This window comes from Parasteatoda tepidariorum, chromosome 8 (genome assembly GCF_043381705.1).
Source record: "Parasteatoda tepidariorum isolate YZ-2023 chromosome 8, CAS_Ptep_4.0, whole genome shotgun sequence".
In the NCBI taxonomy this organism is placed as follows: Eukaryota; Metazoa; Arthropoda; class Arachnida; order Araneae; family Theridiidae; genus Parasteatoda; species Parasteatoda tepidariorum.
This window is the reverse complement of record NC_092211.1, coordinates 13605341-13627076: the sequence shown is the minus strand read 5'-3', so window position 1 is coordinate 13627076 and position 21736 is coordinate 13605341. Positions and strand designations below refer to the sequence as shown.

The 21736-nt window shown below is 29.9% G+C and overlaps 1 protein-coding gene and 1 long non-coding RNA gene across 5 annotated transcripts in view; one reads left to right on the top strand and one right to left on the bottom strand.

The window, feature by feature from the left end:
- Positions 1-12651, top strand: part of LOC139426264 (uncharacterized) — a 17926-nt gene extending 5275 nt beyond the window's left edge. Inside the window, exons 2-3 of one of the 2 annotated variants that reach the window (XR_011637509.1) lie at positions 3456-3563; positions 12477-12651. This is a non-coding gene — a long non-coding RNA (uncharacterized lncRNA). Of the gene's footprint in view, positions 1-3455; positions 3625-12476 lie in introns of those variants that run through there. The other variant, XR_011637508.1, reaches the window with a different exon arrangement.
- Positions 12652-16157: 3506 nt separating this feature from the next.
- LOC107442301 (uncharacterized) overlaps positions 16158-21736 on the bottom strand; it is an 11615-nt gene continuing 6036 nt past the window's right edge. For all 3 annotated transcript variants that reach the window (XM_016055827.4, XM_071184353.1, XM_071184352.1), the window contains exons 3-4: positions 17554-17647; positions 16158-16655 (exon numbers count right to left, since the gene is read on the bottom strand). In XM_016055827.4, coding sequence (XP_015911313.1) covers positions 16547-16655; positions 17554-17647 — 203 coding nt within the window. In that variant the 3' untranslated portion in view covers positions 16158-16546. The remainder of the gene's footprint in view (positions 16656-17553; positions 17648-21736) is intronic.

Sequence of the window (21736 nt, the reverse complement as noted above, 5' to 3'; positions counted from 1 at the left end):
ATTTACCTATCCGTAAAATACTATGTCTTTGATGATAATATATTATGTCTTTGTGCTAGAACATTGTGTTCATTGGCGAGCGAGATCAGCGAGCCATGGTTCACGGCGTGAACCACATAGGATTGCGTAGCAATTCTCTGGAGTTGGAGAGTGTTAGCGAGCAGGGGGCGGAGCCTCCTAGTATACTATTAATTTATTTGTAGTTTTTTATAACTCCAACTTTTGTCGTCGTACACTTATTAATAACATTTTGTTGATGTAATTTTTTTTAAATTTATTAATATTTTATATAACACATTAAGAATCATTAACCAAAAAACTGTAACTAAAAATCTTGTAATGAAAATTTTGTTTCATGGAACTTATAACGTTTTCAAGAAATGCAATCAGCGACTGATATTTGATTTTGTTGCCTACTTCCTTTTAAAATGCAACTTATATCATTGTTGGACATTGATTTCATTTGCTTAAAGCTTGTTAAAGTATAAGGTGACAAGGGACTTTCAAAGAAGCAAAAATTTGTCAAAAAATCGATGTTTTACATTTTATATTTTTAAAATTTAGGCATTTAACTGAACATTTAAAAAAAAAAATTCTGGAATAAGAGCAAAGTTATGCCCATTTCAGTTTTTACCGCGCCCCTTTTTTTACCTTTTTTTGTATGCAGGTAACTGTTAAAATTAGTTTAGTTTAAAATAAATTTAAAATTAGTTGAATATTTTGTTAATTTTTTTTAAAAAATTAAACTAGAAATTAATTAATTATTAAACTAGTTCATTAGACAATATTTATAGGTATTTATATTAAAAACAAGAAATATTTGTCAGATGTAAAATTTGCAATGAAAAAGTACTAAAAGTCATTTTTCTCAAAATGTCTTTTTTGAGAAATTTACAATTTTCAAACTAATCCAGCGTAATGAATTTTCATTCTATTGACCTGAGAATTTAATGCTATATATTTATGAATATTATTAACATTTTGTTGGAAAAGTTTTTTGAATTAAGTGAATAGTATTTTTTTTATACATGATATTTTATAGAGGTATCATGATTTTTTCCTAAAAATGTAGGTTTTTTACTTCTTTTTTAGTGTTATTTGTTTCTATAATAAAAAATAAAAAAAGCACTTAAACAATTTTTTCAATATTATCTAATATGTAATATTTTAAAAGAATTTTGACATTTTGACAAAATTTCAGACGCGAGGAGTAATATAAAAAAAACATAAAAAATTGAAAATTTTAAATTTTTTAATTTTTTAAATTTTGAAACATTTTTTCGAAATTTTGTATAAAAGTTGTTTTTAACAAGATAAATGTATCTTGAAAATTTCAAGCAAATCCCCTGATAATTTCAACAAAAAAAATTTAAAGCTCTTTGTCGCCTAAGAGTATTTCATATTTAAGGTTTTCTAACATTACCGCTTTTAGAATATATTTCTGCGATCGTATCAAAAATGAAGTAAAATGAGCATACACTAGGTGGGCTCTTATTTTTTAATTTTTCAAAAGTTTTGCTCTTACCCCTTATCTTCTTTCAATAAGGAAAAAAAAAACAATTTGCTTAAAATTTTATTTTCAATCAGACAAAGGATTAATTAATTAATACAATTTATATATTTAACTTTGCAAGTAGAGTTCGAATCTAAATGGTAATATCTTTAGATAAATAGGCAAATAGAAAAAATAGTTCAAATTCTCATAAATGAAAACGAAATAAAATAATAAAAAGTTACGGTAAACATTTTGAAAATATCTACTTCTTCCAATTATCAACGCAAGAAAAATTTATGCTTGAAATTGCTGAATGTGAAATAATTTTTTTAAAATGCGAACACCTTCAAAACTCCTTTTTGAAATTTTGATTTCCCCACAACTATCCAAACAATTTCGTTCAAATTTTGTATTTACCGTCGTTAAAATTGTGTAAAAAATTGTATACCTTTGAACTCAAAATGTTTTTGACCATTTCTAATAAAAGTAATAAGAAATATTAAATATCTGCTAATAGTTACATTTTACATGGAATTATCTTTGGGCAAACAAATTTAATAATTAGAGGCAAAAAAAATCTAATTCGCTTAAATATTTCTTGACATATGGCGAAATACGTAAAAATTAAAATGAACATTAAGAGAACCTAACTTTGAACTGATCTCCTGACCATACTTTGGGGCAATATTTTCCAGATTGAGGCTATCCTCTATATCAAGGGTTCCCAACCTTTTTGTACCTGAAAGCAAATACCAGAACATTGATCGAATGTCTTCAACTGTCGCCTATCATTTTTTTCTTGTTTGGAAAATGCACAAGAGACTTAATTTTCAAATGTGATATCCACAAAACTACCTTAGCTCTGAACGAGTCTATAGCCCCTATCATTCTTGCTATATGTTTGTCCTTTCCTGCAGGGCAAATTTTAAATTATTTGGCTTTTTACATTATGTCTGTTACGGATGACAAATCTACCAGCCAAAGAGGATCTCTTAGTTCTAAAAATGCCTCATTTTTGGCAGCAAGATAATTTTTTATTTCTTCAATGAAATGTTTAAAGCTATCAATATATCTGAGGGGATCTAGGTCGTTTTCCTGGCGATTTCTACTTTCGTTGAGTTTATAATCAATATTGAAAAAGCAAAAAAAAAAAAAAAAAATATTGCATAGCATTTTATGGAAAAATGGAAAACTAAAATATTTAATCGTTGGGCACAAGCAGCGGGAGCACCTAGACCAGGGGTGGCGAACCATTATGCACCAACGTGCCATTTTTTCTAAAAAATTGTTTAATTTGGTCATAGACGTGCCGTCAAACAATTTTGACTTCGTGATTATTGGGAAAATAATAACACTAAATACTATCAACTCAAAACTCTTTATTTACTATGAAAAAGAATAAATTTCGCAATGTCTCAGTTATACGCGTAATTCAACTTCTTCTACTTAAAGTAACATCAGTTTGACTTCTGTTGTTGCAGATTAGAGGACCAATAACTTATATTAGGTTGTAAAATGTTAGTTTAAGCAGGACTGTTGATTTTTTTTGCTAGTTATTTATTGTTAGCTTGTTTCTTATGGCACGCGTGCCATTGGTCCGCCATCCCTGACCTAGACCGATAGACGGGCGCCATGGTACCCGCGGGCATAGGGGGGACCCCTGCTCTATATACTGTAGGTCATCAATCTGAATAAGTCAAAACAATTGTACTCTTATTCAGAGATAAAACGTTTTTGTGTCTAATTTCTCAACTTAAAATAACGTCCATTCAGATTAGTTAGTATATTTGAGGTCGCTCTCAAAAACCATTAAAATTCAGTCTTAATACGTGAAGATCCGGTCATAAGATCAAAAGATATTCAGGGTGGCTAATTTTGTTTTGCAAACTCAACGTATTTTTGTCCATTAAATATGTTTTCACTGTCATAAATAAAAATACTTTTTTTAAATTAATTTCAGATTCGTATTATTCATATCCCTCCTGGTTCTCCAACTCACTAATGAAGATGAAAAAAGGCACATCCCTGTTAATACTGCAGCAAGAAGTTTCCACTTTATATTTATTAAGTAATGATATTGTAATATAATATATTTTTAGACAGAATAAAATTCTAAATTTGTTTGTGTACGTTTGGCGTTTGTGTGTTGAGTTGCTGACAATGAAAAACTATCAAATATACCTTCATAGTATATCACCATCCGTATATGGGAATCTTATATACCAATTTCAAATTTTTGTTTAGAATTATTATTTTGCGATATTTTAAATTTTCATCGGAAAAACATTAAACCATTGCTGCAGTCAAATGCAGCATTTATATAAATGCATTATTTATATAAATGTATGCATGTATGCATTATTCATATAAATGTGTGCATGTATGCATTATTTATATAAATGTATGCATGTATGCATTATTTATATAAATGTATGCATGTATACATTATTTATATAAATATTTACTAATTTTAAAAGGATAAAATGAGCCATGAAAATGATAATACAACCAATGTTTTAAACTATTTATTTTATTAGACCTTTCCTGATTACAGTGATGGTGGTTTCCGTCCTCCGAAATTTAATTCATGAAAAACAGGATGCAATGAAGATTATTTGAAATAAATAATCGAGATTGTTTATTTTTTGCATCGATGTAATCTGTGGTCATGAGACAATATAAATATAAGCCGCATTTTTCAAATCATCCTAGAGAATATTTTTGGAAAAAAACTGTGATTGAGTTTAAATAACACAAAAAGAGTAATTTCAATAAATGCTTTTATGTGTAGCGCAGCCATCTAATAGTAATTTCGGAAACATGTAAAGTATCTATCTGGAACCAACACTAAGAAACAGTTTGATACATAAGCGCTTTTTTTTGGAAAATATGTAAAATTATAATTTCATTTCACCAATACCATAATTTGTTTTAATCTAAACAACCCTAATTCATAATAATTAAAAAAAAATAGCTTAGGACAGGCACTAGAAATTTTTGCTGTATGAAAAACTCGTTAGTCAAGCTAGTTTTGTAAGATGTAACAAGAAAGCCACTCCAGCCTTTACCCACAAAATGATTTGGCAAAGTGTATAAGATTTTATTTGATTCTTTTTCGTGTAATATTGTGTAAGACTTTATTTTTATCTTTAAAAATATGTCAAACTTTCTTCATCTGAGATATTTAGTAAAATTATAACGTTCTAAAATTTTTATAATTAGAGAGGATTTGCTTAGTTTGTGAAGAACTTTTTTAATACTTCGATTCCGTTTATATGTGTGAAAAAAACTATTGCTACAAATTTCAACTCCAAAAAAGTATTACTTATTATAAACACTAATTATTTCTGTTGTTGTTGTTTCTAAGGCCACTTGCCACACGGACAAGAATGCTTCATGAAACCGAGCAAATTTAAGGCAAAGTGTGCGTTTCTTGTTTTTCAGTGGCGCTACCTATGGCCAAGAATTCGACTTCTGCCACACCATACGTCTCATCCGTTTTTAGGGCGGACCCATTCATACATCTATTCATTCATCCATGGATCGTAATTTTGACCTGAATCAGAGAACAATCGATCTCCAATCCAGTACCCCCAGAGGTTCTGATTTGTTATGGGAACATGGAGGACTTTTGCGACTCGACAGATTTAACGTGCATCAGTCACTTTACTACACGGGGAGTCTACGGCCGGAGTTCGAACCCACGAACTCTCGGACATCGGTCCAGCGCCATACGATGAACCTTTGAGGTCTCCCTTATGAACCAATACGATTCTTTCGAATCGTATTGGTTCATAAAGGAGACCTCAAAGGTTTATTATTAAGGGCTAACTATTAATATATTGAATCAAAAAAGAAAAATGCACTCTCTATGATTACGTTGGTTTTTGTTAGATTTGGATTTTTGTCCATCAAATTTTGGTAGTTAGCTACAATATAGAATCATTGTTACAATGGTTAAGTCGGGAGAAAAAAGTTACGGCCCCGTAATGAAATTATTATCTTCTTATAAGCAAAAATTCTTAAAACTACAAATACACTTTGATGCATACACTGAGGAAAAAAAGGTCAAAAATTCCAGTATATGACAAAATTTACATTGTTTCTGGCTCTAAGGGAACACTAAAAATATCGTCAATTTTTAATGAAGTAGGGATATTGGTAAAATTAGTCGTAATGAAAGGTTTTTATCATATGTGATACATCATGATTATATCAGTCAATTATGGTAATTTTATCTTGACATGGTTTAAATACGGTTAATTTTGGCTTTATTAACCAGAATGCGAGAGTTTTTTTTTTACCAGAAATATAATTGCCATGCGTTACTGTAATGTTTCAGGAGTTTTCTTTTTTCTCTGTGCAAAACAAAAAAAATTTTCAGATATGCACAACAGTTTAGGGAAATAAATCTGAATTTAGCGGTACAGCATATTGCATAAAAAATATATTTTTCACGTTACAAATTTAACGATAGTGAAAATTGCCATTAAAAATATTTTTTTAGTTTAGAAAATATAAATAAAATTATTTTTTTTCTTATATGTATTTTGCTTAATATTTTTACTTAAAAATTTTAGTATTTTTAATTTTAAATGCAGCTAAAAATATTTCAGTTGGAGTAAAGGATTCAATTTTTGAATAGCTTCTCAAGTTGTCATGATAAAATGTTTATCATTAATATAGTATGATTACAATCATTTTCGATAAGCACTAGGATCATATGAATTCACATTTTTGAAACAACTAATGTTAATTACACAAGACTTGTGATTGGTATATGACCCCTAATCCACCTCGATCAAGTTTCATTGTAAAATATTTGAATTTTGAAATCTTAAATAGTTATAACTCGATGCCTTTTTAATAAGTAGAATTTCAACCATTTCAAGAAAAATCAGTCAAAAATCAAAATTATACGTAAGTAGAGTAAATTAAGTTTTCTTAAGTTAGAGTGGATTCAATTTTTCTCTCTTACATATTCCTATGGCATAGTATGTATGCATCGTGGGAAATCTGTTACAAAATGTTTAGTACAACATAAGTCAAACTGTGCACTTATTTATTATTATTATTTATGTGAACCAATGAGTTTCATTTCTAAAGGTTCTTTCGCGAAAGCAAAATGACCTTAACCTCCTATAAATTTCTTTATGTAAAAAGAATACATAGATCAAAAACGGTAAGCAATGCTTTTTAAAGCAACAAAAAAAAACTTTAAGAAAACAGTTCGATTTAATGACTCTACTCAAGTACTAAAACATAGCCTAACTATGACTGAAATATAGCTCTTATTGAATAGCTCTTAAAAGCTAAAATTATAATGAAATCGGCAATAATTAATGAGCGGAATTAAAACAAAAATATAGAGTAGTTTGTTCAGATAAATTATATAGTTTTGACCTTTCATTTCTGCAAAACTCAGGGCATAGTTTGTTTCGGCCTTTCGTTGTCCACACGGAAAAAGTCCTTCAAAAATTTATAAAAATATACGTTTAAGTATAGTTTGTCTATAGTAAGAACTCTCCCGCCAGTAAGTCTGAAGCCATCTGTATTCTCAATATTGATTCTCAACGGAGGTGATGCCATCCCCCGCTTCAGTAGGCCGATGACTTCAGGCCGAATACAAGAACAGTTTAACAAGAATCGAATACAAGAGCAGTTTAATGAGTACCGATAACAAACAGAGATGCTTAACTTCGGAGACCTACTGGGATCCGTGACTTACGATCAGAAAAATATCGTAAACAAGGGCTTAAACTTTCCAGCTTATGATTGCTCACTCTATGAATACTTTAGCTTTCAGTTTTTTTATTGACAATGTAAAAAAAAAAAAATTATCGTTTTTAACAATATTTATCCATACGCATGAATATTTTATATAGTAAGAATTTTTGTACATTGTAAGTAGGTATTTAGTCATTCTAATTGAGGTACTAAAAAAGATATAAACAATATTTTGCCACCTTCGAAATTATTCCAGTGGAACATAATTCGCAAAATTAATTTAAAAATGCACAATAATTTTTACAATTTTAAAAACGTACTGAACGTCATTGGCATGATAACGGGCTAAATTTAAACACAATTTAAATAATGTGATATTTCAATAATTTAAATTATGCGAAATAGTTGCGACTATAGCTTTTTCATAATATTGTTGCTTTATTTCAGAAATTTGTGCTTCTTAAAATGTGCAAAATTGAAAAATTTGAATTTGAATTGTCTTTCTTTTAGTTTTTATTATAAATATTTAAAACAATTACTATTTAAATATTTATACATAAGTTGTGAAAACTAATATAAAGCTCAGTAAATGATTTCATGTTAAGATATGAAACAATATATGAGAAATTAAGCGGGCAAAACTTTGAAACATCGAAAAATTTCTTTTTATCTCTTTTCGACTAGCAAGAAATATATATATATATNGCTTCCTAAAACCGGAAGAAATTAAGAAAACTTCCGGTGTATTACTCCGCTTACGAGGCGATGTGCGAACATTCTTAATATTCCAGGAAGTTTTTATAATGTGCTTTGTGTTTAAACGTGCTTGTCATTTTAAAATTCGTAAGAGTTTTCTGAAACTTTTAAATTCTATCAGGTCATAAGCCTAAAAAAATGAAAGAAAATTAATATATATATATATATATATATATTTCCAAAGTATCAAATTATTTCTTACAATAAATTTAATTTTAGCAAAGAAATTTAATCAGTTTTTTTATGCTATTCTCTTTTGAATATATACACTGGTGAACAAAAGTAAGAGCTGGAAGACATTTTCACAAATATCTCAAAAAATACTGAATATAAATAAATGAAATTTGGTATGGATATAGCTTATTCCATGATAATAAAGTGTGCTAAACAAAAATGAAAGTGCCATTCACTGGCAAGTCCTATCGCCAATAAATCTAATGTAGTCTGAATTTAAGGATAAAAGATGACAATAAAAGTGAGGCTTGTACAGTGTGTGTTGCCTCTAGTATGATGTATGGTCTCCCCTGACAGACAGACAGCATGCACAACGAGTATGCATGCTGTTAATAAGGGAGTTAAGGAGGACTTGAGGAAGACCCTCCCATTCTTCCACCAGAGCAATTTTTAACTCCAGAATGGTTCTGTGGGAGGTTGGCGCATTGCAATAGCTCTCCCAAGAGAATCCCAAGCATGTTCAATAGGATTCAGGTCAAGGAATTTGGCTGGCCAATCCTTGTTTTCTAGATACTTATCAACCATGAGAGCCCTATATGGTAGCGCATTGTCATCCATAAAAATGAGCTCAGCGCCAACAGCGCCCCTGAAAAGGGGCGCTGTTGGCACATAGGGTTCTTGGACCTCTGGGCATTCACGGAACCATTGTCAGACACATGGAGCGGTGTGCGGGTATCTTGCATGTGCGAAAATGCTTTCCATCTCTTAATTTTGTCCACCAGTGTAGATATCATGCCATAAACGATGTTTTTAACACAGATATAACTGTTCCATTTTGAAAGCGCTTTATGAATTACTTTCTAATAAAATGTTTATAAAAAAATAGAACTGCTAAGAAACATTTAAGGTAACGACAAAGTCTCAAGAGTATAAAAAATAATATCATTTTATCAAATCAGCAAAGCTGTGACATCATGTTAATAGTTGTGGCAATGCATCATTCGGAAGTCATTTCATTAAAGGCATATCTGCCGTCTAAATATAAAACTCGAATAATTCAGTTGGAAATTTTAGTTTATTTCTTTCTTATCATTATATAAAGTTAATACTATTGCCTCTAAAATCACATTTAGAACAAAGGTAAGTTCCACCCTTTTTTTTTTCTTCTTTCGCCTTGAAGCTGGTTTCCTGTTTTCAGTGTAAAACTTTTTAACAATCATTTTTTACGTTCCTATCCCAAAAATCATTTATAAAACTAATGCTTTTATTTTATTAAATGCAAGCCGCTTCCAAAGATCAACCGATCTGCTTTTTAAAAAAGACAGAATTTTAAGTTTTTCTATATTCAAAATCATTCCGTAAAAAATCAAAACAATATGTAAATATAATAAACTCATATTTCTGTGGATTCAATTTCTGTCTCTTACTTGCCCTTATGATATCGCAGTGAATTTGTAATTGAAATATTTAGTGCTGAATTGGCTGAAATAAAAAATAAATTATAATTATCTCAATGATGGATTTGAGGGCAAACTGTACAATATTTGCTTTTATTAATTATGCGAGACAATAAATTTCATTTAAAAGGGTAAAAATCCGATCATTAAGTCAAAAATTATTTAGGGTGGCCATTTTCTTTTTTGCACTGTACCATTGGGGTGATTATCATCTTCTCATCTTCTATTTATTATTGTTTATTAATACCTCGACCCGCCCTATTCAGGGCACACGAGAGTAGAACAAACATTCTACAGACAAAACATACATAAAACATACATGAAACACATAAAATTACAACAAGAATAAATGACTTATACAGAGAACAGAAAATGTATCTGAAAACAACGTCGAAATTTTTAAGGTAAGAATAAAAATTATGAAACTAAAAAGCATTCAAACACTTAAAAAAAAAAAAAAAAGGGAAATTTAGAAAAGAAAAGAAAAATTCTAGACTATAATAGAGAATTATTATTATTATTTTTTTTATTTTTTTGAAAAATAAAAAAAGAAAGTATTTTTATTTTATTTTATGCATACGTATATGCATAAATACTTNTTTATCAAAAGCCTAAAATTGAATCCAAAATAAGAAAGTCTATTAGTTTAAAAAAGGATGGAAAGAAATATTTTACTAAGATAGAGAAATTCTAATAATTATCATTTATTTATTTTTCTTTTTTAATGAAGGAGTAAGATCAAATAAGTTTATTATTTTTTTTTTTGAAAAAGAAAGAAGTGTCAAAAGAAAAGAAAAAAAGAAAGACAGTAAAAAGAAAATTAAAGAAAAAGAAAGAGAAAAAGGAAATTAAATCTAAAATTATTATTAGTTATTTTTTCTTTCTTCAGTAGAAAATTTTGAAAAAGAATGCTTAAATACATAAATAAAGAGCAAGCGAACCTATGGAACGAATTGTTAAATTCGATGTTGAACCAAATTTTTAGATAGAAGTTTTTAGTGGAGACATTAATATAGAATTAAACAAATGGTTTGACCTGGGAAAGGAAAGTGTTAAAAACTTTTTTCCATCATTTAAATTGGAATTTACAGAGTCAATTATGATCTGGGAAGATTGAATCTAAGTTCTTTTAGTCTAAGTAGATATGTTGGGCATAAAGCGTCGGATGCTTTGTGGTTGGTGTTGAAATTAGCCTCTGGGTGATCTTGATTGTAGTATAGGCAGTTGACACACTGTATTTGATTTGAATGACAATGGGAGGTTGGATGTTCTTCACCACAGTTTCCACAATAAGAGCAGTTTACGCTACAGTTGTTTTGATGACCAGGTTCTTGACAATTCCGGCATGTGATAAGGACTAATCTCTTTTTAATAAAGCATCACGTGAAACCGACAAAGATGTAGTTCAGCTGTGTTTGCCAGGAGATGTGAACATTTGAATGTGACATGGTGCTTGAGAGGATCTCTTTTGTGTGGTATGGAGGTTTTGTTGACTTCCACTCTGTCCCTGTCGTTAACCCTGTCATCTTCTATTTATTATAATGACCATTCGTTGATTTTTATTTCTGAGTTACCACCCACGCAAACACCATTACCCATGTCTAATAAGTATAAATTTTAATATCGCAATACATTTTTCTCATAAATAATTGTACATTGGCTTCCTATAATTTCTACATTGGTGTCATTATTTTTGCAGCCTAATTAAAGTTCAATCGGATCAATTATTTATCAATTCTAATATCATTTATTTTATCAACAGTATTATCATTCATTTCATCAATTGTATTATTATTTATTTTATCAATTCAATTGGTATTTATTCTGTCAATTCTATTATTGTTTAGTGCAGCAATCGTAGTCAGTCCCTCAATGGACTAGTTCCCAGTAGATTACCGAAGTCAAGCATTATTGAGTGCGGTCAGTGTGCGGGTGGTTGACCACTTTGATCCGGCTCAGAAAGGACAAAGAGTGTACGGTATCGGCCCTCGTTAAACTGTTTTATCAAAAAGTGCTCAACTACACACGCAGGTCATAGAGCTACCAAAATTGGGGTGCCATCCCCTTAGCAGAGATTCAAAATTGCGACTGTATGCCTTCGGATCATCTTCAGGGATATTTCACACACCGCGAGAAAAATTTATGTTCAAAATTAATGAATGTTAAATATTTTCCTTAAATCTGTGAAATTTTGGAAAACTATTTTTTAAAAATTGGATTTCTCAAGAGCTATACAAGCACTCAAATTTAGTATTTTGTCATGCGAAATTACAGTCTTTAAAATAATGTAAAAATTGTATACCTTTGAAATTAAATTTTTTTCGATCACTATTAAATAAAATAACAGTAAATATTTACTAATAGTTATTTTTTGATAGAAATTATCTTTGGGCAAACGAATTTTATAATTGCAGTTCATATTTATTATAATTAATTTTCGATTCACTCAAAATGTTCTTGAGATATATCGAAATACGTAAAAAATGAAATTAACATTAAGGTTCCAAGATTTGGAAGACACTCCAGACCAACTATTGGGACAATATTTCCCAATTTAGGCTTTCCTCTATGTTTGATGGGCCATCAAGCCGAATCAGTCAAAATAAATTAACGTTTATACTGAGAAATTACGTTTTTGTGTCTGATTTCGTAACTTAAAATATCCCCCGCTCTGATTAATTAGCTCTTTCATAATTGAGGTCACTCTTTCAAACCATTAAAATTCAGTTTTAGTACGTGAAGGTCCTATCATAAGATCAAAAGTTATTCAGGGTGGTCAGTGCTCTTTTGCCCTTTCTGCATATTTTTTGCATATAAAATTTTTTTTTACTGCTATGAATAAAAAAAAATTTTTTAAATAATTTCAGATTCATATTATATACCCTCCTGGCTATCCTCACTAATGAAGATGAAAAGAAGGGGATGCTGACGTAAATACCTGTTAATATTGCAGCAACAAGATTCAATTTTCAATTTATTAAGGGACGATATCGTCATATAATATATTATTGAACATAATAAAATTCTAAAGTTGTTTGTGCACGTTTGGCGGCTGTGTGTTGAGTTGCTGTCAATGAAAAACTATCAAATATAATTTAATAGTATATCACCACCCGCATATGTGACTCTTGTATACAGTTTTCAAATTATTTATTAACGATGCTTTAAATTTTCATCGTGTTTACATTGGACCATTGTTGCAGTCAAATGCAGAATATTTTAATATTTACTTATTTGAAAATGATAAAACAAACACTGAAAATGATATTACTACCAATGTTATGAATTATTTATTGCAAGCAACAATGATTGTGCTGATTAGGTTATCCGTTGAAACATCAAGAGTATGTTTAGTTTGTGATAAAAGTAAATGATAAATGCATGCTAATATAACACAATTACACTATTAAAGAACTGTAAAACATCATAAGCAAGTAAATGAGTATTTACCTTGAAAAGTAGAAATTAGTTTTTATATTTACTTGACATGTTGAATTGCTTATTAAAATGAGCTTTTAATTTCCAATCAGATTTATTTAACTTGTTTAAGCCAGTTGGAAATATTTTATAGTATTTTTGAATATTTTTACTCTGTATATTTTTATCCTGGACTTTTTAATTTTAAATTATTAAATACTTTTACATCTGTATCTTAAATACTTACACCACTATTGGATCCAAACTCTTGCCTTTAAGAAATAGCTTTTCATTTATAAATTTTATGGTATTTTTAATTAAAGGATAATAACACGGTAGCTCTCTTTCCTAATTTAAAAGGTTCTGATTACAATTAAAGCAATATTTTTTGCATAGATAATACTAATCTGCATTATTATTGTATATACAGAAAAAATATTACATTCATATATATTAATAGGTAATATTCTCTTTTTAATCTATCGCTAAATTGTCAGTAATACAGAGTGAGATCTAAGAGGAAGAGAGGTCTCAATGGAACGTTCAGTATGGCTTGATTCTACCCGGAAGGAGATCTAAAATATGTCACGAAGATTTTTAGTTACGATTTCATTTTAATATTAGTTTTTGTGGTGGCAACACTAATCTATATATTTTACTGTTCTGTGATGGCAACAGTAGTTAACTTCGTTGTTCTGGTGAAACTTGGTTTAGTATATCATGAGTTTTTTGAGTATGAATCTATTGCGTAAGTAATATATAATTATTAATCCATCTATTAATTAATGATTAATTGGTATTTTTTGAAACCATCACATTCGAAAAATTCATTTTCAGGGCGTTATATACTACTTTACTTTATTCTTAATTCCGTGTTCATTAAAATTTTACAAAGTTGTTCAAAAATCATTGTGAAGTCATCATCAAAAGTGTTAATGGGGAAACTCGTTATTCGACGTTATTTCTCAGTAACATACTTCATCATGTTCGATGGCCAATGTAAGGGATGCAGGTTGCATTTCATTAGCAGGCGGTAATATTTAGTTGGGCAGCATATTTTTCATTTAAACTAAGGTCATGAATTGCATATTCGAACAAAAAAATGAAAAATAAAACCTTTATCTAAAATCATATTACCTTCAGTGTGCCCCTTACTGAAATGATTCAGAGAGCATTACATCATTATAATAAACAAATTTTAATTTAAGTTTTACCTAGTGAAATCATAATTCCATTTAAAACAACTCATAATTGTTAAATTTGAAAAGTTCGACTCTCGTATAAAACGTTTTCTTCAAGTTTGTAAATGTTTAATTTGAGAACTGACTGACTCATTTCTTCTTTCGGTTCCAATTCTTTTCTCTTTCAATTTGTTTTTTACTTTTGGAATCAGTCTTTATAGGAATCAGAGGTGATCTAGGTGAGCTCATTTAGAGTTCAAGGTTGTGACTCTCTGCGGTTTCTCACTAACAATTTTTAAGTATAAGATCCCCCGAAAGGAAGAAATTTGCTTCTGAAATACTATCAAAGGACTCTGCAGCCCTCTTGCCTCTGCCAAAGCTCTCTTAAAATAAATGGTTTTAATTTTTTTTTAACCAAGAACCAAGAAAACCAAGAACAGAAGTTTTTTTACTGTTCTAACAGAACATTTTGTTTCTCATAGAAGCAAAATTGATCAAGCAGGTGGTGTGGTTTTCAGTTTCTAGAAACTTGTCAGCGGTAAAGCTGCAACCTTAAACCTCTTGGCACCCCCATTGCAGCCAGGTGTAAGGGTATTTGGAAAAAGAAATTAACTGCTAAAACTATATATGACACTAAAAATATATAAAAATATATATATTTGGTTTGGTTAATTCCGAGACAATAAGATAAATTATAGGAGTTTTATTCAGAAATTTGGGGATTTTTCGGCCGACAGGATTTGAACTACCGTTCGTACGAATACGAATTCAATCTCAAATTCTTTCTGGTGTTTCTTTCATTTTTTTTTTACGTTAAATCGAATGAGACCAAACCTAAGACGTGAGTCAACATGATTTACCTTTAAGAAAGCCCTTGAAAACTGAAAATTACAAGTAGTTTAAAACTTTAAAGTTTTTTTTTTCAGTGAAAGGTATTTGATTTAATTAATTTATATTAAAATTTTTAACTCTGTTATTTTGGTAAATGGGGTAATGGGTTTGGTTCCCCAATATTTTTATAGCACTCAACGCAAGGAAATTAATTCGAAGACAATAAGAAAAATTTTAGGGATTTTATTCAGAAAATATTTATTTCCATGCATGTCTATAATAATAATCATGTGTATCTTATGTCTTCAAGGGCTTAATAGCAGCTGCATACTTGCATCGCAGTCATACAACTTATTTGCATAATAAGTTATGACGTAGGTATCATCAAAATTAAGTCGTTTTCATTGGAAAAAGACACACTACTATCAAAAACATTTGCATCTTTAGTCGAAGAAAAAATAGGCTTATTAATACTCAAATAATTTAAGGTTGAAGTTTCTTTAAATTTTTTTTTCAGTGTGGTCTTGATGCATAAGACGATATTCTTAAAATTTGTAATTTTTGACGAAATGACAAGTTGTCCCAATTAAAATTATAGAGTTTTTGCCAGTTACACTTTTTGGACAACCTGCGACTTTTGACAATTCTTAATTGGAACTTTTTTTCAAGCAGTTTTATCATTTCCCCTGAGATCAGTTTTGAACTCAACTATACTTCAATGATGAGCCAAAAGTTTGAGGATTTCTGCTCTGAGGAATTTTTTCAAAAAACCAGTTTGACTTGTATTGTTAAATTGCATAAATATTTAACATGAATTAAAGAAAATTTATGTGATGCTCTAAAAATAAATTTTTCCCTTCAAGTTTTTTTATTTATTGGAATGTCTGCTTTGCATGTGTGAAAAATTTAATACAGTTGTTGATTCAAGTTATGAGTTAAAGCTATGATATTTTTCCCTTTTGAATTTAATATTTGGCATAAAATTTTAATCATTACACTACCTCAATTATTTTCTACGTCAATAATGTTGAGTAAGTTGAATTTCTATAAATTTCTTTTTTTTTTCTTCAGCCTTTTATGCCAATTTGCATTAGTACACTTCAAAATTATATAGACATGTGCTATTGAATATTTTATTTTGTAAATTCTTTTCAATACAATGTGTTCTTTAACACAAGAATATTTTTTGTCAATAGTCGTAGATTAATGTATTCATTTTTAAGTTAGTTATTAAAATACAAAAACAATACAAAATATTGCATTACAAAATTCATTATTTAATTGAAACAAATTTAATGCATATTTGTTGCATAATGGACTTTGGATTTCTTAAAACCAGTTAGAATTTTTTTATCACAGAATGTATAATTTTTTTAACGGTGAAGTAATGTTCAATTTAGATAAATATTTCTCCATAAATTTTTAAAATTTATTGAGAATTAAGAAAATTTCTCGTAGAAAATATGCGAGAAATTTTAAGTTAAGCATTCTAAAACAATTTTTGATTTTTAAAATCCTGGATCACCGGGACAGACGGAATGTTGGCAGCAGTGAGGGTAGGGTCCTTTTCCGGTTTCTCGTCTGCATTTAGAATCTTTAAGTGTAACTGGAGGACACCTGAAATTATTTTCAAAAAATTAAAATAGTAATTAATAAGAATGATATACTAAATGATGTTTAATTTAAAGATGCTACCTTTAAAAATTAAGACCAATCAACTGCTACGTTTCATTGCTTTATAAAAATGATAAATATAAAATTTTAAGATTTTAATTTTTTAGAGGAAGTTTCTTTAATTCTAAAAATTAATTTCCGATCTGTTACAGAAACAGGTTTTATGAAATATGTTGATAGATTACATAGAAATATATCTTGGACCAAATTTAACTCATAAATTTGACAGTAAAAATTTTTTTGTAAAACAAAAGTAAATAAATATGATTCAATTAACTTTTTTTTTTATTTATTCTTAATTAAATTTTAAGCTTTAGTCTTTTTTTGAAGATGATAGAATATTTTTAAAAGGATACTTTTCTTTAAGATTTGGTCATGACAAAAAATTCCCTACTTTTAAATAATAAGGTACGTATATAACATAAACTGTATGTAAGCTTACTTTTTTCGCATTTCTTTCCTATCTCATGATTTCTTTATTGTGAGTAAAATTAAAAGCAGTGAAGTTAAATCGAATTGTATATTTTATCAGTCACTTTGTAAAGGCATTCGTACAGAAAAAAAACATCGGAAAATCCTATATTTTGGGGCTAAATTTGTAAAATAATTTTGCCCTATAAATTGTACGCAGTATCTTAAGGCGTTACTGATAAAATTTAATTATTGAAATTATTTTATTCTACATAAAAAATAAAAGGATCAATATTATAGATCAATATTATAAGAACGCATGATTTACGATATCGTGAAACGTTATTTTTTATGAAAATAATCATTACCCTTAATTTTAGGGAAAATTTTAAAATATTTATAAAACAAATTGTTATTTAAATGAATTTACATTTTAAACAACAATATTCCATTACTGCACGTTTGTTGGAAGCAGGGATCTTCTGTTTGAAATGTTTCTCCATTTTTATGTTCACCGCAGTCAGCTGAAATGTAAAGAGAAAATTAGAGAATACACAGAATATAAAAGTTAGGAGAATCTTTATTATCTATATTATATGGATGTTTCAAGGAAACTGACTTCTTTGAATTTGAGGAAAGAACAAAGAAGATAGTATTGAAGCATATTTAAAAGCAACTTTTTTGTGTATGATTAATGAACTATATTCGGAAGAGGAATACGTCTGTGTTCTACACTGAAGAGCCAAAAGAACTGGTATAACTGCCTAATATCGTGTAGGGTACCCGCGAGCACGCTGAAGTGCCGCAACTCGACGTGGCATGGATTTGATCAATGTGTGAAGTAGTGCTGGAGATAATTGACACCATAAATCCTGCAGGGCTGTCCATAAACCAGTGGGAGTAAGAGGGGGTGGAGATATCTTCTGAACATCACGTTGGAAGGCATCCCAAATATGTTCAATAAAGTTCATGTTTGGGGATTTTGGTGGCTAGCGGAAGTGTCTAAATTCAGAAGAGTGCCGTACTCGCGTACTCTGCGTACTCGCGGGTACCCTACACGATATTAGGCAGGCATACCAGTTTTTTTGGCTCTTCAGTGTATATGCAGACGCATCCCTGATTTAAGATGATCAGTTTACTGGTTAGACAAATCAATTATCAAATTGAAATTAAAGTAGACTTTTTTTCCAAAGTGCTTACTTGTGTCCCAATATGTATAATTTTAATGCAGAGATTAATGCAATCAATCTGGAACTAGGAAACTTCAAAGCAATAACAAATATGATTACAAAAGTAACTATCCTTGTTAATTCAATATCTGCCATATAATCAGAGAAACCGTTAGTTTGATACTGAAATAATATTTGAAATTAAGCAAACTTAAAACTTTCTTAAATTAGAGAAAATAATCTATTTTCAGTTGGTTTAGTCACACGTTGGTATAGAAGGTGATGAACGAGTAGACGTTTTAACGAAAACCGGAACAACATGAAAACGCATCTGTTATATCAGATACACTAAGAAGATACGTTTTTGACAAATTTAATGAAAAAAAATAACAATTCTATACCTATTATGTCTAAAGGATGAACCGTGGAGGGCATGCAAAATTGTCGGAAATTATATCATCATAGACCCCGAAAAGAGACAGTAGCAAAATCTTAACCCCATATTCAGCGTTAACTCTAACCTACGCTGTTAGAATTTCCATTCTAAAATTATGGTAGAATAACCGGATGCAGTCTGTCCATCCGATTAACCGTAAAATTTACGGTAAAGAATATTTTTCACTTTTACTGTTTTTAAACCGTTTACAACTGGTATGGTGATAAAATCATGAATGCAAAACTATACGGTTTTTAAACCGTTTACAGCTCCCATGGTTTCAAAACCGTGAAAAAAAGAAATTTAACTGAACATGGGCTTCTCATTAGATAATGGGCATTGGAGATTACAGGATACTGGAGATTCTTCTAGGATACTGGATACTGTGTGTTGAAGGGAATGGAGGTGTCAACGCTGGGACTCGAACCCCCGTTCTGTCGGTCATGAGATTGACAGGATTAGCTCTCTCGGCTACAATATGTACGCCAGGGGTGTCAAACTCAAAAGCTAACTTGGGCCAAATAAACAATGCTTAACTTTAGGTGGGCTGCAAAAAAAAAAAAAATCAATGTTCTTAGAAACAAATATTTTTATTTTGAATAGCACATTGTAATAAACATATATAAAGTTAAATTAGTGTTTGATACTTGGCCTCTCTTCTCTGCTACTATCTTTCCTATTTCGGGAGAAATTTTTTTGGCCGAGATTACTTTCAAAATTGACCCAACATGAGCGTTATTAATGCGGTTTCGGACAGGAGATTTATTTCCATTCATAACAGAAAATAATTGCTTGCACTGATAAGTACTTCCAAACATGGAAAGAATTTCATATGCGAATTTTCGAGTATTTTTTTAAACCTTGCTGGTAAATATTTGTAAAATTCACCCACACCCACTTCAATGAATTTTGCCTTCAAATTTGAGTCGCACTGAATCTCAATCACTTCCATTTACATACTACTGAGTCTATATTTATTGAGAAAATCGACGAACACAAACAAAATTTGTTTTCCGAGGAATTAAAATCTTTAAACCTTGTTTCAAATTCCGTTCGAAGATTTGAAATTTTTTCTGCGTATTTTTGATGCGATGCAGTATCCCTGGAATGGCAGGTGCCGCAAGCCAAATAGAATTTTACATTTTCGCGCGTACAATTTAAAATGATCCGTATAGTTTATAAATAAAGTATATTATAATTTCATATGCTAGTTTCCTTTCTAATTCACATTTCTAAGTTATTTTTATCTTGCGTCGGATATATTGACTGGGCCAGAAAGATGTTCATCTCGGACCGTATGCGGCCCACGGGCCGCGAGTTTGACACCCCTGATGTACGCAGTTGCAAGGAACTAAGTTGGTTCATTAGATGGACTTAGTTGGTGCAATAAAATACTCGTTGTTTAACAGTTTTAGGTAAAAATAGTTAATAAATGATTTTTCTCACTGTTAATAGTTTCGTTACCATCTTATTTATGGTTATTTGACTGATTTGTTAAAATATTGTAAAACAACAATTAAATAGATTGTTATTTAGCCATTTCTTCTGAGAAATTTCTAACAGTGTAGAGCGAAACTCATAGTTCCGAAACCCCGGTTTGGAAACTATGACCACGAGTCGAAAAGTGTATTCCTCATTATTTTTTGACAGTCAGTTTCGTAACTACGAGTTTCTTCACTCGCAGTCAACTTGCACTCCGATTGTAGATCTTTAGCCTCCTTAACAGTGCTTGATTTCAATTTTCGCTGATATTTTTAAAACAGTTTTTCTATTTAAAGAAGAGGGGGAAGAAGATTGTATTGAGTAATTAAATTTGAATCACTCTTTTACTGGACAAATAAAAAAGATGTTAAGTTTCTTTTTTTTTATCTGATTTGTATTGATCAGCAAAGGTATCCGAGTTTTATTACTATGAATTTAGATATTTTATTATTATGGATATCATAAATCCACACGTAAACATGGAAATATTACTGAAATTCAATTAAAAATACTCTTATTTCACGCAATTATTTGATACTTTTATTTTACAAGCAAATTATGCTAAAATCATTCTCATCCTTATTCTCATTTTTAATCTTTTTTTTTCCTTTGTAACATATTATCGATAACTTAAATCATTGAGCAGAGTTTTCTTTTTTTAAAAACTTACAAAGTTGACGTACAAAGTTGTCTGAAGCTGCCTCGTAGAACATTTGTTCAAAATAAAAGTATTCTCTATTAAGATATGCTAGCCGGCCAGTGGCTGAGCGGTTAGCGTACCTGATTACGCGGATTCCAATTACGCTCAAGGCATGGATGTTTCTCTCTGTGTTGTCCTACGAAGTGTGAATGTGGCTCTACCTACGAATCTGTGGCAGTGTGTGGGTAATGTTGATCGTTTCCTTGACTAAGGTTCGCGGGTGCTCACTGGGTAACATTAAGGCTCAACACTTCTGACATTTCCCAGAGAAAATGAACAGAAATTCTGGGCCTGACGTTAAAAAAATTAGGAAATGCTCAATTTGCCTTTAAGACACTTCGCTTTCATGTCATTTTATTTTTCAGACTAGAAGGAAGCTCTCTGTATAAGGAGGAAATTATCAGATGATATTGAGAATAAATAGCAATATTCAACTCTCGACAAAAATAATTAAAATCGACCCCCTTTTGACTATTTATTGTTACTTTTCATATTTCATATTAATTGTTCGCTTTTAGTTGTTCGTTTTTCATCCTGCTATTTTTAGGCTGTCGATGGTTATAATTATGAATTAATTTCCGAATAGAGAAATATGTTACACACAATTACCGATATAATGGGTATCTTAAGTGACTGTTTAATGGCAAAATTTTGAATTAAAGAAAACTCTAAAAAATTTTAAAAATTTTTCTTTTTTAAATTCCAAAAACCTTTAATAACTCAAGAAATCTAGAAATAATATCACAAAAATAATGCTTCGTAAATATTGAATTTATATATATATATATATATGTATATATATATAATCCACGATCCATCTACTACA